This window comes from Seriola aureovittata, chromosome 5 (genome assembly GCF_021018895.1).
Source record: "Seriola aureovittata isolate HTS-2021-v1 ecotype China chromosome 5, ASM2101889v1, whole genome shotgun sequence".
NCBI lineage: Eukaryota > Metazoa > Chordata > Actinopteri > Carangiformes > Carangidae > Seriola > Seriola aureovittata.
The window spans coordinates 14,341,898-14,360,428 of NC_079368.1; the positions used below are offsets into that span (position 1 = coordinate 14,341,898).

General features: G+C 40.6%; 3 protein-coding genes across 4 annotated transcripts; all 3 read right to left on the minus strand.

Moving 5' to 3' along the window:
• On the minus strand, positions 1-2,068 carry cldn26 (claudin 26). The gene has a single exon (XM_056377059.1). It carries the CDS (start codon positions 896-898, stop codon positions 242-244), a length of 657 nt encoding a protein of 218 aa, XP_056233034.1. The 5' UTR covers positions 899-2,068; the 3' UTR covers positions 1-241.
• A 420-nt stretch (positions 2,069-2,488) lies between these two features.
• On the minus strand, positions 2,489-10,343 carry lztr1 (leucine zipper like post translational regulator 1). 2 transcript variants are annotated; one of them, XM_056377058.1, is made up of 19 exons: positions 9,714-10,343; positions 9,529-9,591; positions 9,395-9,451; positions 9,218-9,297; positions 9,003-9,111; positions 8,695-8,778; positions 8,545-8,602; positions 8,300-8,439; positions 8,003-8,204; positions 7,705-7,815; positions 7,405-7,497; positions 6,787-6,882; positions 6,140-6,326; positions 5,869-6,038; positions 5,347-5,630; positions 4,859-5,008; positions 4,073-4,178; positions 3,855-3,935; positions 2,489-3,428 (listed from the first exon to the last, which is right to left on the minus strand). In XM_056377058.1, the coding sequence occupies exons 1-19, from the start codon at positions 9,863-9,865 to the stop codon at positions 3,312-3,314; spliced, it is 2,340 nt and encodes a 779-aa protein (XP_056233033.1). In that variant the 5' UTR covers positions 9,866-10,343; the 3' UTR covers positions 2,489-3,311. The 2 variants fall into 2 exon arrangements, with proteins under 2 accessions (XP_056233033.1, XP_056233032.1); XM_056377057.1 differs by having other exon boundaries at positions 6,140-6,329.
• A 907-nt stretch (positions 10,344-11,250) lies between these two features.
• gal3st1a (galactose-3-O-sulfotransferase 1a) lies at positions 11,251-18,355 on the minus strand. Its single transcript, XM_056377523.1, has 3 exons — positions 17,991-18,355; positions 14,705-14,855; positions 11,251-14,486 (listed from the first exon to the last, which is right to left on the minus strand). The coding sequence occupies exons 2-3, from the start codon at positions 14,830-14,832 to the stop codon at positions 13,337-13,339; spliced, it is 1,278 nt and encodes a 425-aa protein (XP_056233498.1). The 5' UTR covers positions 14,833-14,855; positions 17,991-18,355; the 3' UTR covers positions 11,251-13,336.
• Between the last annotated feature and the right edge of the window lie 176 nt (positions 18,356-18,531).

The following is an 18,531-nucleotide window of genomic DNA, read 5'->3' on the forward strand; positions in this document are numbered from 1 at the left end:
TCATCTCAGATTACTTTAATAGTTTGTGAAAACTTCTTAGTTCTCATCACAGTTGCATCACTTGATGGGGACAATCTTTTTGCTCTCCATGTCACTTCTGTCAGAAATATGTTGTTCTTGTCAGAGCTATTGAAATAGTTCACAAGTAACATCATTATCTCATCACTCAAGCGCACAAGCCAACAGGCTTCCATATGAAGTACATCAAGGTGCAGATGACACACATTTGACAATAAGAAATCTATAAAACCTCTGTCTTCAGGTAGTGCTGTGTCCTTTGCTTCACTTGCGGGCTGTTTGGGACACTCGGTGGCCGCTGCTCGTAGTCCCTCATGCACACCGCTACAAAGAACAGGGTCCCACCGATGACCAGAGCCAGACCTCCAAACCATCCAGAGAACATTGCCTCTCCATACTCCCAGCGTGGCATCACATCGGGAAAACCCTCGTCCCAGAATTCCACCACAGTCGTGTAGGCCACAATAGAGACGGGAACCAGAGTGGTGAGGCCCGACACCCAGGACAGCATCCCGCTGAGTATGAGGAGCCCTCTCTTCAGGCCAGGCTGCCCCACACACATCTCAACCCCTTCCAGACCTGGAAAAGCAGCAAACATGGCTAAACCTCCTGTACCTATAGACACTGACATGAGCACCCTGGAGATCTGCAGGTCCATCGGGAGTCCAAGGACGGACTCGTAGGCCTTGCACTGAATTCCCACCTCCTCCGTGTAGAGGCAGGTGTGCCACAACCCAGAGTACCAGTTCTCCACCTCGTTCAGGTCAGAGTTCATTGTCTTCCACAGGGGAAGGAAGGTGGTGACCAGAGAAGTAACCAAACCCCCGAACGTCACAAAGAGTGCAGTCCTTTGCATTATTTTAGTTGTTAGAAAAACCATCTTCTGCCTCTGTGTATACACACTCAGTTCTGCTCAGGTCTATGTTACAGGTTGGGAGATCCAGAGTGCCTCCGTATAGCCCGTCCCACCTCCTGAGGTAGCTGGACCAACCTGAACAGCCCACTTATTCAGCCTCCTTAATAAAAGGCACCAGTGGTAGATAATCCAGACAACAGACATACTGTTTTGTTTCAGTGTTCAATATCACCAAGGTGAACAATGAACTCTGTTTTTACATGAAACTGGATACGTCCAGTGGGATTCTGGGCTGTGTGTGTGGACACGAAAGTGGATTTAAATGAATGAAACATGAGCAAGCTGGGCATGGGGGGTACACACATAATAAAGAATAATTAAACACTATCCCAGGCATGAGTATAATGACCTGTTTCTGTGTGGCTGTGAAATTCACTCCATCTTTTAAAGTTGCAGTTATTTCAGATGAGTATCACTGATGAGTCAGGCATTATTTTAGTTAAGACCTTTACACTCTAAAGAAATCCAAGTCAGAGCTTCTTTATTTGCCAAGTGTCTCAGGTATCTGGGCTATGAATAGCACTTTGTGCTCACTGCAACGGTTCTTTCGGATCCAAAATAGTCCAACACTTTGTGAATTCCACTGCGGGTCTCTACAGATCTTGCAGCTAACTGCAAACCCGGTCTAATGCCTCAGCTTTTAGGTCAACCTTTATTTCTTAATCCCATGGACACAATTTACTTTACGTCTTCCAAATGAAATGGTCAAAAAGGCCTAAAGAGAACAAGCATTTTAAAAAAAGGAAGTTGGAAGAGGTTGCAATTAACCTAACAAATATTAATTTATCTCACTCAATAATCCTCAAGAAAGCTGAAGGAATTCATTCTCTCAAAACAAGGCACATTGTCTGACCTTATCAACCACAGATCTGTGGAAACTGAAACCACTAAAGGACATGGCTAATTTGATGAAAGGTCAAGGTTTAACCTTCAGCTTTTTCACATAGTGTATAGGTTACAATAGCTTTAATTAAGCCAAGGGGTCTGTATAAGAATTTTAGAGTTGTGCCACTATTCCATACAAAAACATTTGCGAATACTCCACTGGAAATTGAGATTTTCCGAAGAAATAGTCTAATTGCTTATTTTTAAAACATATATCTTTAAGTTGTTTACAACTTTGAGACCTCCAGTTTTAATCCAAGCTATCATAAATACCACAAGGCAGGGATGACAGAGGCACTACTGAGATGAACAGATGGAACTGCCTATCAAGCCAGTGGGTGGCCGGCCATCGTACTGTAGTTCAGCCTGAGCTGATACACTGTAGACATGAGGCTGGGTCAAGCCAGTGCCTGCTCTTTGCAGGATTGCAGGACAATTTAAAGGCAACTTCAAGGTGTGTTTTTGCTGAGTAATGATAACTGCCAAATGATGGATATGCAAAAACTGTAATTATATACTAGGTAGTTATAGAGGCACATATTCAAGAAATGATAGACTTCCGCATGGGCATCAAGATGAGTTAAGACTCGACTGGTTCTGCATTTCACAAGAGGCACTAAAGGTTAGAGTGGAGGGTGGGGGGGACATAAAGACTCAGTATATTATGACTTATTTTGTATGATAAGATTTATTAAGGCTTTAAATATATGAAACCTGTGTGGGTAAATATTTAACAACAGCATACTGGTGTCACTAAATGATCATTGCTATATCGTATGGAAGAAGAGAGCTTGTCTGTTAGTGATGGTAAGAGATGATTAGTATTACAAAGATGTGTGCCAATGACAAGAATATTAAACAAAAACAGCTGTAAGACAGACATACATTCTCATTATTTTCATATAATGGTCTTGATTCTTTACGGCAGGTTTGTTAACTGTGACAGAGCTGCGAATAATACAAGTGATGAATACATATTTAGATAAATAATCCATTTAATGGTATACTTTGATTAAGTTGTATTTGGATGACAGAATGTATCTGAGCAGATATCTCAGGACAGCTGAGAGCAACACTTGAACTTTCTATAGTGTCACAAGTGTGAATTATTACAGTGCACTGCATATCTTTTAAAAATGCAGCAGCAATACTGAGCAGAAAAAAACCTGCTAAAGCTTTGTTCTGTGTATACAAAATTAATAAATTACAAACTAAACATAAAGGGGATTTTTCAGGTCAACTAACAATTGTCATTGAGCTAGAATTTGGTTTCTTCACTAGTTTCACTCCTCACTGAGATGCAGACTGAGAAACAAGAACAATTTTGATACTGCATGTATTAAAGGCATCTACTGTATGAGGGTCGAGACATGCGAGGTCCAACATAAAGGTAAGTAATGTTTGCTGGGGAGGAGGGAATGACTAGAAGTAGGTGGAGCAGAGGTGTATGGCTTCTGTGAGAGGACAAAAGAGCCCGGCTCTCGGCGTCATCCTAAATGTCGGAGCCCATCTCAGCACACTGTTTGTCTGATATGTGTGTAGCTAGAGACTCAATGATGTCCAACAGCAGCAGCTGGCTGAGAGACCGCAGGTTGGGGAGCTTGGATACCTTTGGGAGGGGAGGAGAGCAAACAAAAGAAAAAAATGAGCAATAAATTAAGAAAAGACAATGATGAGTCAAACAGAGGAATAAGCAGCACTTGATTGCTCATGCACAAAAAATGAAGATAAACAGAAAGAAGCTTAACATAAATATTAACACTCCAGCAAAGTGGGGTGAGAATTGAGTGCTTTGCTGTTTCTTTGAATAACAAACAATAATCAGAGTGATACTATGACCCTGATCGGTATGTGATGAGGTGCTTGTACAGCCGGCTGGACTGTAAACAGTCTCCTTTCTACGTAGAAGATGGAGAGTGATCCACTAGGAGGCCAAAGGTGTCGGCCTCCCACTAAGACGATGGGGCTACAGGGTTAGCTCAGCTGCAGTGAGTGGGCAGCAAACACCCAGGGCTCCGGATACAAGCCCACCCACCTTAATGAATTGGTGGACAATAATGTGCAGGCAGTGCTTTTTCATGTCCAGAGCCTGGGTCTTATCTGCTGCCTCCAGAATCTAAAGGGGGAAAATATCAAGGGAGAAGTGAGTGAAGAAATGATTCAGCCTGCATAAAAAAAATCTTCAAGAAAGGGACAGCATTGTCACATTAAGTCACTGCCCCCCCCCCCCCCCCCGAGTGAAAATATAAATACCTGCAAGACATTCTCCACAGTGACGTTCATCTCCAGATTCTGCTTGCAGTAAGCCTGTAGCCTGTTATTAGAAAACCCGTAGTAATATGGTGCAGCAAACAGATAGCTGTTTTTGGCAAGAGTCAAGGAAGTGAAAGAAAAGTTTTCTCTCTATGCAACAATGCAATAAAAAAAAAAATTGATTTTCATTCAACTCATGCAAATCTCTTGAGGTGATAATGATGATAATAAAACCAGTGAAAGCTATACTTTGTTTCGTGTCTTGTATCCTGCACAAGCAGCAACCACAATGCCTTGAAGTTGAAGCCAAAGCAGCGGTGCATTAGGATGCAGTTCTATAACGGCCACTAGATGGTGACTGTTGACAACCTATAGTGAACCTAAACTTAACTGTGCCAAACCATTACCTCTTAAACTTCCTCCCATCTTGACTTAAACATGTCCTTTTCCAAATTTATACCTAAACTTAACACATTGAAGTAAAAACAAAAACAAAATCAAGACGTTTTTTCTATAAGACAAAACCTTGATTGACAGGTTTATCACACTCAGCCATTATGGTTAAGATTTTCTCATCCCACCTCACCACAGCTCCACTCTGCTACCAAAATGTGTATTTTCTGGCTTAAGGAATAGAAGCAGCGTCTCAACTCAGGAACTGCCTTCAAACGACTCATTCATAATTTCTTTTGATTAAATTTCTGAGATGTTTTTTTATTTTTTTATTTTGAGGGCTGTGCCTAGGAGAGGCATGAAAGTAAGGCTGTCTGAATCTGAGAAGGATACAGGGAATCCTCTGGAGGCATGTTGACATCGCCATAGTAGATATAACGCAGCATGGACTCAAAGGCCTGCTTACTTGGAACCATCTCACCAATAGAGATATTAACCTGACCGTCCTCGGGCATGAAGGAGCGGAACATCGCCTCAAAGTAACTGAGGAACACAGGTGCAAAAAGTACAAAATGTCAGAATCATCACTTCACTGAACTTGACCAGTGTCTACAACTATAATGACTGATAATGCAGCCATCCCCCTTGGATTCTTGCACATTTTCACATGATGTAAAATGTATTTATTGGTAATCCCTGTCCTCATATTGGACCAAGTACATATTAGTTTAAGTAAACTGTCATAAATGATGAAAGTGAGAGTTGAGTCTGATTGAATACTTGGTTATGTGGTTGGTAGGTTTTTACAAGCAAAACGTACAAAAACAGCTCTGGCTGCTCTATGTGCACAAAGCAGATCATAAAACCTGAGCTGTCGCTACCTGGATCGGGCTGCCAGTATGGCTTTGTGTGCAGGTCGTGGGTGTCCGTCTAACAGTAGAATAATGTCACAGAACTCCAGGCCGCCTCCCTCCAGGTAAGCCTTCATGTCCTGCACCAAGGAGGTCCCAATGTCCACAGGCTGGTCTGAGTACAACCTGGGAGGAGGCTGCTGCTTTCGCCGCACTATCTCCACTATCAGAGGGGTGGACAGATGCTCAAACTCCTTTGTCATGATCACCTGATTGAAGTGTGACTCCTTCACTACAAAATTAAGGCAATGTTCCTGAGGGGAAAAAAAAAAATATAGAAAAAATATAGTGAATGTTGAAATAAATGATAATTTCTCTTTCCTTAGCATCAACGTTTTTAAAAAGTAATGTAACACAGAACTGCAGATCTTTATTTGACTATTTTGATTGAAAGTATAAATGTATTGTACTAAAGACACTCTGAACTTCAACCACTGGTTGGCAGTAAAAATGAAATTTGCAGCTGGTGTTCATTCATTTGTCTGGTTGTACCTTGAGCTGGTCCAGTTGCAGTTTGTTGGCATTTTCACAAACACTGAGAACGTTCTGCAGGTCGACAGATGCCTCAATGTACTGCACACACAGCTGCTCCAGGCGGGAAAGCTTAAAACTAAGAGCGAGTTTGTAAACGTCCATGATCAGGAGAACATCCTGGACATGACCTATGTAAACAGGTAGAGACAAGAACAAATAATCAATACTTTTTCTCTCTCTTTGAGATTACTGCCCCATCCAAACATGACAGGCATGAGGAGAGAGCTACCTCTGCGCGGATACTGGATTTTGTCTGTGTAGAGGAACTGCATTAAGACTTCAAAAGGCTGGGCCTCCGCTTCCCTGATGGATACTTCTAGCATCGGCTGTGTGCCCGATGGCCTGTTGCCTGCTGGGATATCCCTCGGGCCTCCAGCTGCCCCTTCATCATTCTCCTCGCTGTTTTCCTGTTTAGTCTTCTGCACAGAGAGACAGCAAATTATGCAACTCTTTCTGTTTAACATTCCAGCTCTATACACCAATGACCTCTTACTGTTACCATTGTTTATATGGAAATGTTTAGTGCTCTAATAGTAGCTATGTTGATTTTGCATCCGACATACAAGCATGTGTGACCCTCATAAATTATGTTGTTATTGCTGTTTTGCACAAAAGAATGATATCAGTATGTCATCAGTCTTTTGATATGTGACTAGAGATCATCTGTGAATTTGATGATATTTTATTTCATGATACGGCGTGAATTTGTGTTTTCCTCGTCTTTAGGTCTGTGTGATAGTTGAGTGACATGAACTAGAAATGCCTCTGTCTGACTTTTCTTATCAAATGTTTCATGAGTATAAACATATTCTGACAACACTGACAGTCTTCCTTTGTCTCAGCAGAAATGGGGTGTACTTGCTGTGTGGCTCTGACCTGTCGCTGCCTATCCCGAGCCTGCAGGATTTTCTTACGCAACCACTGACATCTTGCAGTCACTATGGCAATGTGCCCCAAGACTCTCTCCTCCCTCTGTAAACAAAACAAAGAAGGAGTCAGACAGATGGAAACCAGAATTACTACCTAGCAGTTTTATGCCTCAGCCAACCAGCCAAGTTTCAGGAAATCTTGTCCCCTTCCGGAGCTGCAGTGTTTAATAATGGGCAGAAGTGTTTTTGTAGAACATTATGAAGTTGACCTTGGACCATTTGAACATAAAATGTCATCACTTCATAATTTTATCCTACTAAGACATTTGTGTTATATTGTGTCAAAATTAGAGTATGAACTTGTGTTTTGTAATTTGTAGTGACCTTGACCTTGACCACCAAAATCTAATCAGTTCATCCTTGAGTCCAAGGGAATGTTTGTACCAAATTTTAAAGGGATTCACTTGAGATATTGCATTCACGAGAATGAGAAGGATGGACATATGGATGGATGGACAACCCGCAAACATAATGCCACAAAACATGTTAGTAGAGTAATGTGAAATTTTTCTAATTTTTCTCAGCTGCATATCAGTGTAATCCTACTGTCACATAAAAAGCCTACCTCTCCGAGAATAAACTCCACGTCACAGAACTGACGGTTCTCCCACAGTTTGCCATAGTCCTCATGGAGAGTACACTTTGGATAGCATGAGAACTGCAAAGAAGAAGAAAATTATTGTTTTAGGAGTAATTGGAGTAACTATCATATCTATTCTCCAAGCAAGCTTGAAGAATCATGTACTGTATATCAAGCCCACAATCTTTCCTTTTAGGAGGCTTTTGACCACAATGCTGAAATTATGCCAAATATGTAAAGCTAAAGTTTTTTATATTTCAGTGACAACAATGTTAAGACACTAACCTGGAATCTGTACATCTCCCCACTGCGCACATTGTTGTCCACTGTCCCCCCAAAGATGTACATGGCATCTTGAATCACAGCAGCAGCATGAAAGAGTCTCCCACTGGGCATCTGAGGAGGCAAACAGAGGCAAAGTGAGCAAAGTTAGCATTCATTAGAAAATGCAGGAAAATGCAGGAGTACAAGTTGTTTTAAAATTCAGCCTGTTGCCTAATCATATTTTTTATATAATTCAGCCGGTTTCATTATCTATTGACACAGTTTTTAAAAACTTTTTTGAAATTTATTTGGTTTGTACCTCACTGTCCAGGCTGGGTTGGATCACCTCCCAGGTCTGAGAGTCCACATCGTAGCAGTGCAGCTCGTTGGGCAGAGTGTTGTCAGCAGCACCGCCAAATACATACAGGTGGCGGTCAAAAGCAACCATAGTGTGACCATATCGTCTCTGAGGTGGCGGAGGGGAGCCCCTCAGTAAATGTTCGGTTGGGATACGTGTCCACCTGAGAAGATGGAGTAACAGCAATGATTAGTGCCATGTAACATTGGCAACTTCAGGGATGAGTGTCAGAAGTATGCAAGGAAAGGCTTTGCTCACATGTGGCCCTTGAACTCGAACTGGAAGAGGTTATTAGTGATCTTGGCTCCACTCTGACCAGAAAACACAAACATCTTATCTCTGCATACGGCTACAGGGAAGTTGCAGCAAGATGGAGGAATCTCACCACTCTGATCGATCTGATGGACACAAAGACAAAGATACTAGCACAAACATATACCGTGTTTCTGGGCATTTTACTCATAATGAGCTTCTCATTAACTATGGAAATTCGTTATACTAGCCTCTTCCCAACATGCATGTTCCCGATCTTGCAGACTGATGGTCCACATGTCGTTCAGCCTGCACGTGGGGAAAATATCTTTTATTATGTGCAATAAAACAAAGTGGGTGTTTTTATCTTTTGAGACATCCACAAACAAATTTAAAAATACCTGGCATTTCCATCATAGCCAGCAAATATCCACAGTTTATCACTGTAGACTGTGGCTCCATGTGCAGATCTAGCCACTGGTAGGCTTAAACAGAGACAGAACATGAATAAATAAAGTGGTTGTGCTCCATTCGAAAGAATATGCAAAGGGAGCTAATGTTGATAATTTAACTTCTGGTGGCACTACTAAATACTAAATAGCATTTTTAATACATTTCCCTTGATTTTTAATATTCAAAACCCGAAACACATCCTTACCCTAAATACAAATAAACTACCACATTTAAACATCTTTAAAAAATACATTACCTCCCCTCCACTTTCCATTCAGTCCACTGCCCTGTGGCAAACTTGTACTCAAAAAGGTCATTTTTGTTTTTCAGATTTGAGTTTGAGTAAATGTCTCCAGTGTATCCCCCTGGAACATATTAAAGTCCAACAATACAACAATCAATATCACATGAGTTTGAAAAGCGCAGAATGAATGACAACTGATATTGAAGATGACAAGTGTAAAAATTCACCAAAAACAAACATGCTGCTGCCATAGACTACAGCTGAATGGTGATATCTGGGAGCAGGTGGAGTTCCAGTGGTGAAAGCTCTGTAAAATATATTACAAGAAGGCATCAGGCCATGTTCTATATTTATACTATACTTCATATATTATAGTTACTGGAATACAGAGGCTGCAATCTTACCGACACCATGAGCAGTCCTTCACATCAAAGCGGAGCAAGTCATTCAGCATGTTCTTCCTGTTGGGTGACACAGAATTTAACTGCATGTAGTGGACAATAAGTAAAAGTGCATGTCACAGTGCATTAGTACTCACCCATTGTCTCCCCCAAACACGTAGATGGCATCCCTGTATGCCACAACGGTGTGCTTGCTGCGCCTGCAAATATCCACATAAAGTTCAGCGCGAGTTTAATAAGAGTATAATATTATATGGTGAATATAAGACAGTAAATAGCCAGGTTAAGTGAAGCTGCTTCTACTCATCTGTCAACATATTACCTTGCACCCACAAACTCATCACACGGAGGGAGCCTTCTCCAGCGATGGACAGTCTCAAATGGGCCGAAATTGAGCGTCAAATATTCCACACTGTCGGAACAACTGTGGTCGAAATCAACACTTGGGGCAACTTTAGTTGATTTACAAGACATTGTTGCTAACTCATCGGGCTGAATCACTTCTCAGGGCCACTCATCTGCTGGGACGTCCACAATTAACGCCATCGTCAATGTCAGTCCTCCAGTGTGAGAGCTAATGTTTCTGCCACCTCTAATTTAGGTGGGGCATTTGTATTGCCTGTTTTTACTCAACTACAGTCCGTATTTCACGTTAGAGCACCGTGGTCTTCCGGCTAACAGTTAGCTTCTAGCGATGCTAAAAACTAACATGGCTAGCCCTGACTAGCTAACTAGCTTTATGCTACTGCTAAGCTTCAAGACAAACAAAAACAGCGAATGAAAAGTTATAGCGACTAACGTTACACTAAAATGCCTCCGTAACCTTTTAAAAATCCAGCTGGTATGTACAATAATTGAATGAAGTCGTTGTAAGGCATTAGCCTCCGAGACTAAACTGGCAAAACAACGGTGCTGATTGACATTAAAGCGCACAATTGCCCAACCACGCCCCCGTGAGCCTGGTGAGTACTTCACTTCCTCTATGTAAAATCAAGAAATCTAGTACATGGCTGGGCCGCTATGCTCAAGGTGTGAAATTTAGGAGGTATTTGAAAACTATTGAGGAACATGACTTTATCCGATTTGGATTTTTTTGCCTAGTGTTAGCTGGTTTCAACTCTTCATCTATTTGCTGCTTTCCTGCTCTCTGCGCTCACACATACTGTTTAACACTGCGACTATTTTAATACAGCTGTTTGCACTTCATTCACACGTTTTGCTGTTTATGTTGTCAGACAACGGAACAAGCCCATTAAGACTAAATGTTAACTTCCAAGACATTTCTGCTGCTCTGCTCTGCGAAAATCCTTATTTAGTATGTCTGACAAAATCACCATACACATAAGTAAAGGACAAAGACTGTGCTGTGATTTCGTCTATATTGAGAAATGATTGCTTGTGTATCTCACACAATACACAGTCAGGGTAACAACTGCTGCTCGGCCTCTCTACCACTCTGAACAGGGGCAAGAGAAGTAAGTATGCGTTTTTTGCACAAATGTGCAACGCGTTAATAAAGGGCAACAAAATCATCATCTCCAATAAGCCATGAAATCAACAGTTTTTGAATGTAGCCTAGATAATGAGTTCATTCAGTCACTGGTCTCCCATTTTCTAGTAGACTAGTCCATCAGACAAACTTGAGTTATCTGAAATTGAGTGACCCTAACCCTTTGTTAGCGAGTCACTAACAAAGGGTTTGTACCATAATCGTTCAGGTCATCAGATGTAAATTTTGATAAGCTGTTATTTAATACATGACTTTTGGTGCATTTCTCTACAGCTCTGTATTAACTATTCAGAGGCATTTGCATAATCCAAGCATATTAAACTGTTGCATATAAAATACTCACCCTTCCTTGGATTTTTCATGTTTTATTTTTACAACAGTAAATTACAGTGGGTGTAATTAGGATTTTCTAATACTGAAAAAAAAATGTAATGGGTCAATGGGGAACTCCTGATGCCGCTTTGCCACTTTGGTATAATATCTGCGTTACAAACAAATTTTAACAAGACAATCCTGTTACGTATTCATTCCCAATAGGCACTGCTAACATACTTACTGAAGAACTGGGGGTCATTTATCCTGGCCCATACTTTCAATATTTTTTTATTCAACTCAGTCAAGTCAGTTTTTATTTGTATAGCGCCAATTCACAACATGAGTTATCTCAAGGCTCTTTCCAAATAGAGCAGGTCTAGACCTTCTCTTTATTATTTACAGAGACCCAACTATTTATTCAAAGATGTTGGGATGTCATATAGGCTACCTTCATACATATTAAATCAAGAACAATCCTGCTAATTTTATACATCTAAAGGATGAAATCACAGACAGAGAGAAACGAAGCTGTCAATCTTTATGACTCAGACATTTAATACATGCAGTATTACATGTAATTTTCACTTTATTTTGAGGATAAAAAGATTATCACATATTGCTGGGAGCGATGGGGAAATGTATGGAGGACAAAATCAGTAAATTACAGATAAATTAATCAATAACTGAATCCATTAATGAATACAAAAGACTATAAACAAAATATTAAATGCCTAGAATACACAAAAATAATATGTAGGTGAATGTGCACAAATTAAGAAATAAATAAGTGATACAGTGCATTATCAGGAAAAACATCTATTTATTTCTCAATTTAATTCCCTTTATTTCTGCAGGCTATGATTACGATGCTGTGTAAACACTTGTAGGTGGTGTCTAATGCTGTTAGTCATTGTCATAGTGCCTTTCTAGAAAGGATTTACCCTACTTGGCTGACAATGATTTTTTTTTTGGCTCACTACACAACAAAGTCCCACTACATCATCATTGTACCTACCAATTGTACGACACCTGGCAAGGGCGAAGGCTATTAGGATTAACATTGTGATATCAGGAGAAAGAGGAGAATTGGCTACAACAGCAAAAATGTTATATAATATAGCAGAAAACAAAATAATAATAACATAATATTAATATTTCATATTCTGAAAAAACTGATAAGGAAAGTAAATGAATAAAGAAATTATTTTTATTCTTGATTGAATAGTGCTGTACTCTGTATTTAATTGATTCACTTCTTTGCATATTATTCATCAGACCTTTTTCATTTGTCATGTCATTGCAGGGCAAGCACAGGTGTAATTAATAACAATAATTATGGCCACATTTGATTTAGATGATGTAGCTCTGGGGCCGTGGAACAGAGTGATCGTTAATGCTATTAGTTGCACCTGTGGTTTCCCTGTTCTGACGAGTGACAAGTGTTATTAGAAATGTCAGTGTTTACTCACCTATCTTTTTTTTTTTTTTAATGATGGCTGATTTTGTCCTCCATAGACAATAATGTGGGATGGAATACTTAAATATACATTCACTATTTTCACATCTGTATTTTAGCTGTTAGAAGGGACTCTCAGAATTTAAATGCTTCAACTTTGGGGGATGGACACTAAAAAGTTGGACAACATTTAGCTCAAAGTGAAGTATGATTCTTTCCATGTCTTCAAACGACCTTAACAATTTGGCAGGGATGGCAACAATGGGCCTTGATTCCATCAAAGGGCTTATAAAATTTTGTCCTCAACTTTGTAGTTCAATCAACTGCTCCATTAGGACAAGGTCACATCTGAAAGTAAGAACTTTTTAATGTCTGAAATTTGACTCATAAACACAGAGAACAATACTAGGCCTCAATTGCATGTAGTAAACTGGTTCAGTATTTGTCGATTGTGTGGTCAACAGTTTTTTTTTTTTTTCTCAAGCACCCATCAGATACATTACAGTGCACGATCATATGAAATGCAAATACATTTGCGACAAAATGAGACAGGAAATGTGACAGAAGCTATTAACCGCTCTCTGTCAGCCACACAGTCAGATTTCTCTTCTTTGAAGACAGTCTTTCAGAGTTGAATTGGCCCCTCTTGCTCTTACATGTCTAGTTACCAGTTAATGATATCTCGGACATGGCCCCACAGCTTGGTGATCCACAGGTTCACCCCAAGCTCTGTTAAGTACTGAAGCTCTGGCATCAACATCTTACGGCACAACTTCCGATGTGCCTTGTCCACATTCTTCTTCAGGTTATAGCCCATGATGGACTTCTCTCCGATGGGTTGCCAGGGCTGCATGGCTGTCTCTTGGATGCTGCCAGCTTCCACAGCACGACCCCCCTCAATGCAGATGGATGCCATCTCCGCGTTCCTTCTCTTGAGCTCCGCCACATCCTCAGCCATCTGCCGCTGTCCATATGCATCTACTTTCTTCCAAAAGGTTTGGTTGAAATGCTGGTATAGCTTCCAGTCAATAGCATTCCACTTGAGGGCCCTGGCCCTCAGATCAGGGGTAAGTTTAGACACAGTGGATCCCTTGCGGGCATTGAGCTTGAAGAAGAGCAAGTCGTCCATCTCCCAGCAGAGTGCATCCTTGAGCAGGATGAGTGATTCCTCAAAGTATTCCACCAACATGACCAGCTGAAAACGGTCAGTGATGGATTTGATTCCTACTTCTACCCGAGGATCATCCAGCTCCAGAGTGTTGTCCTGTCCAAAGTCAAAGAACAGCAGATTCTTGAGGTAGAAAGAGTTGAAGCCCTGTGGATCAAAGTAGTAATGGGGGTCACGTAGGAACTCAGTCAGCTTGTCATCACCTGGTATCTTCCAGGTAAAAGGCACCAGCCGGCCAAAGTAGTGGAAGGACGACTCAAAAAGCTCTGCTGGGTCGCGCAGAATAGTGATGTAGGAAGTGTCCATAGGGAGCAACTTGGCCACCTCAGGTGCATTGAAGCGCATGTGATTACAGATAATATTGAAACACATTCCAGGTCTGTAGTCTTTTACCTGGGAGCGCTCGAAAAGAGATGGATAGAAGAAGTCATTTCTGCTGTTAGGAAAGGCAAATTTGAGCCTGTGCTTCTCTCCAAAGCGGAAGAGGATGTTGAGGAAGGTGCTGCTGGCTGCTTTGTGGGTCTTCATGAACATTATATCGACTTTAGGAGCGCAGGTCTGGCCATGAGTTTGGTGTGAGCTGTTTGTGGTTGGTTTAGGGTGGAGATGGGATGGACGGTGGGCACAGGAGTAAGGCACTGGAACCCTACAGAGAGGAAAACAGGGAGAACAATCAAATGATAAATGCGTTGATAATGCTTACTCCCACACAAAATAAAGAAAATCAGCAAACCATCACATTTGAGAGTCTGAAAAGGTTTGGCATTTTTTTCTTGAAGAATGACTTCACCTCTAAAACACAGTTATTACTGAAGAAACCTGATATACTGAATGTTTCACAGTCATCAGTGTGATGAGTCTTACTCAGGCAGACTGAAGTGGATCTGTGGTGTGGAGAGGCAGTAGAGCAGGATCATGCAGCTGGTCAGGAGGGTACCCAGGACCAGGCCTTTGCACATGGACCTCCACTGCCTCCCTTGCTTGCCAGTCATGGTGCAGCAGTTTCAAGGATTACCTTAAAAATACAGAACATCATCATCATCATCATCATCATCATCATCATCATCATCAGGTTAAGAATCCTAGTTCCTAGTTGTCCTAGTCTTCTCTACAAGAAGTAGGCCATCATTTTCTAGATTGTTCTCTGCTTTGTGGACAAGACTGTGAATCATTTATTTAGATGGTAACTTGGAAATAAATTGAAGTGTAAAGTGACTCCATAGATTACAATCTTCTCTGGTTTCTGAGTGGACACAATAACATAAACAGCTGTAAAATACAAACTAATCCAATGCAATAGTCTGTGATATGTTGGTTCAATATTGTATCTCTATACTATACTATCTCTGTTATTCACAAAAGGTAGTATTTAATGCAGAGCTTTCATGTTGGATTGCGTTTTATTTTTGGTGTTAATCTAATTGTATCCACCACCCTGCTCTGGTGGGGATGCACACTACTAAACACAAACAACATATTAAATTAATTTGTCCAAAATCATTTATATAAGCAATCTAAACTCTGTTATGAACTGGACTTCTCCTGTATGGCTCACTCCGACAGACAGGGAAGGAGAGGTTGAGAATTTTCTCACATGACCTGTTATTTTAGTAAAACAACTAAAAGTGATTCTCTAATGGCAGCTCCAAGAACTGTAATCTTTGTGTAGAGTATTACACTATTGTCATCAGGTGGACCATAATTTGAGGTGCTCAAGAATATTTTACCACAGGGACTTAGATTCTACTTGACACAGTTTCTGTGTTAACCTCATTTCATTTGGCTGTCCTCCCCATAAACATTTTAAACACCGGGTGTAGTAAAAATTGTATGGTGAACTACAAAATGACACACTTGCAACTTGAAATGACCAACCCTGTGTTTCTCCACTGCCCCATAAGATGAATAATGCAGCACCGTGGAAAGTGATATTGCATTCCCCCTTGCAGACTGCAGTAAGACGAGCCACCCGCTGACTCAGCTATACAAGTCACAAAGTGACACTCACCACCTGGAATTTGTGACATTATGTGACCCAAGGTGACCCCAATACAGAGCAGAGCCTGTGAAGATTTTCAGTTCTTATTGGCTTTTACAAGTAAAAAAAAAAAAACTCAGAGAATATATCAATACGTATTTTGAATAAACGATGTAACATTTCTGTTTTTACATGTATTTATAATTTAGCAGAAACTGATCTGCAACATAATCAGCAAATGCATTGAGTTTTCCCTAACTTTTAGTGCTCAGTTTCTATCTGAAGAATGATATATTGAGCTAACTTCACCACCAGAGGACCCTGATCACTGAACTAGGATGAACAATGTCCTTTTGCTGCAGGGAACAGAGCAAAATTATGGGTTAAAATCAATTAAAGCTCAGTTTCAGAAAACAAAAAGTCTTTGTTCCGTATTTGTTGGACTTGTGACCTAGTACAACCAGTGGTGAAAGAAGTATTCAGATTCAATAAAAAATACCAGTACTACAGTGTAAAAGTCCTCTGCTACTGAAGTAAAAGTACAGAAGACGGCTATTATCAGCAAAACATACTTAAAATATCAAAACTAAGAGTATTCATTCTGCTGTCAAATGGCCCCTGTGCCTGATATACTATACTCCTATACTTAATACTTTTGTAGCTAGATGAGGTGGAGCTAGTTTTAAATAGTTTATTAACAGTAATAACCCATTCTTGGGGTTGGGCCTGTCTGAAGGGTCACCAGATAAATCTGAACAGAGATGGAAAAGGGGAGAGGGAAGATGAAAAACCAAAGTTAAGACACAAAAAATTCAATTCATTCTTCAAACTTTTCTCTAATCTTTGCTTTTTTGAAAAATAACAGATTTTTATTTTTATTTTTTTTACCCCTCAAACCAATTATTTAAGTGAAACAATCTGAGAAGTTTAGAGGGGAAATGTCTCTTCACTGATGAGGTTCATAACTAGTGGTTTAATCTCAAACAATACGTATTTTACAGTTTTTTTTAAAACTAAAGTTTGGTAAAAATCTTTGCAATGTGGCAAGTAACTACAAATTAAAGCCAAATTTTCTTTTTTTCCCCATGTGTGTCTCTGTGTCTGAAGCTGGGTGTGTTGTCCATCATCTGATATGCTATTTGAGGCAATTCCCTCCTTTTCTGTTCGGGATAATACCTGAAGTCAAAATACTGTTAGCCATGATCATGTTTGTAAATCACACACCAGTTTTAATGAATCCAGGCTGAATTGTAAATGTAATAGCCCTTTTAGACCAGACATGAGTCATTTATTTTTCATGTTTGGATTTAGTCCAGCTTTGGGGTTGTGGCTTGAGGTAGATGTCTCAAACCCTCATGCTGGCTTGAGTTATTATGTGTGCCTTGGTCCTATGAGCCGTAGAGTTACATTTTAGGTTCAGTCTTATCGGAGCATTATACAAACATTACTCTCCAAACACAGCTAAATGGACTATTCCTGCTCTTCGTCTGGACTCCATGAAGAGGCTATAATGGAGACATGCGGGAGAGCTTTCTCTCTGCCATGAGAACCAACTCTGAGGAGAAACATTCGGAGGACAAGGCTAATTCAGGTGGAACAGTTTGGTCTGCAAATGTGGAGTGATTTTTTACATAAGCAATATTATTTTCCAGTAATAACCTCAAAACCTGAGGTCCTCTTGAAACAATGAAAGGCATTGTTATTTTTGATGCTAGCAGATGTCATTGTTTGGTCAAGTTTTCCCCCAAAGTGCCACGTAACCTTAATGTATGTCCTTACTGGATATATATTAGTATAACTTTCCCCATTATTCTGAAATGTCCTTCCACCTACTCAGTAACTACATGCAATGTAACAAGCCACATTTAGCCTGAAAATGTTTACCCTGGGCTTTGTATAGCTCCACACCAAACCCAAAGACAGATTTATTTGCTTTCCTGGTTATAATAGGAACTCAAGAGTAAATTGAGTTTTAAGCAAGAGTAAACACAACTGGATTCAGGCTTATGTTGACATGGTTTCCTTGTCTGCATTTTTGTGACATAGCTGAAGGTGTTGGCAAGTATAACGTCTCATTCCTGTTTATCATAAAGACAATTATCAATATTACAAAGCACAAAAAGGATCATTTTGTAGAGAAAACTTTCAATAGACTGGAGAAGGAGTTCTTACCCTCATACATAAATCCAACAAAAAACTAATGGTAGTGTTTCTTGTCCAGCTGCATTGTCTTCTTCCTTTCCAATCCACTTCCAGATCCCTAATGTAAGTCGTTCTCCCTCCTACAGCTGTTCTTATGTCTGATCTCGACATACACATACTGTTTCAGACCCAGCACAGTCCTGCGCTCCCCTTATCACACGTCCGGTGCCGCGGAGCTCATGCATCTGGTTGCTGGTCCTCTTCTCTTTTACTCTACGTCTCTGCATGCACACCTGATGCCTCGGGCTACCTGCCGCCTCCCCCTCAACTTTCAATTCCAAAACTGCTCTTGCTGAATAAAGCACCGCAGGGAGGCTCATCTAGCCTCCAGTGACGTCAAGGACTGTCAGGGGATGTTCACTTGTCAGTGAGTGCAAAGGAGGGGAGGGTGGGAGAGAGGCTGTATAGTCCCTATTCTGTGTCTACATACAGAGGGCTATTGAGTGCAGACACTGGAGTCTGAGCTGCAAGCTGATAGGAGGGGTACAAAACAGCATAAAAAGAACAAATG

Excerpts from the sequence above, each read along its gene's own strand:
- cldn26 (XM_056377059.1), bottom strand. The coding sequence starts at position 898 with ATGGTTTTTCTAACAACTAAAATAATGCAAAGGACTGCACTCTTTGTG.
- lztr1 (XM_056377057.1), bottom strand. The coding sequence starts at position 9,865 with ATGTCTTGTAAATCAACTAAAGTTGCCCCAAGTGTTGATTTCGACCAC. Across the intron at positions 8,603-8,694 it reads GGCTATGATGGAAATGCCAG|GCTGAACGACATGTGGACCA; the intron begins GTATTTTTAAAT and ends CCCCACGTGCAG. Across the intron at positions 7,498-7,704 it reads GGGAGATGTACAGATTCCAG|TTCTCATGCTATCCAAAGTG; the intron begins GTTAGTGTCTTA and ends TCTTCTTTGCAG.
- gal3st1a (XM_056377523.1), bottom strand. The coding sequence starts at position 14,832 with ATGACTGGCAAGCAAGGGAGGCAGTGGAGGTCCATGTGCAAAGGCCTG. Across the intron at positions 14,487-14,704 it reads ATCCACTTCAGTCTGCCTGA|GGTTCCAGTGCCTTACTCCT; the intron begins GTAAGACTCATC and ends TCCTCTCTGTAG.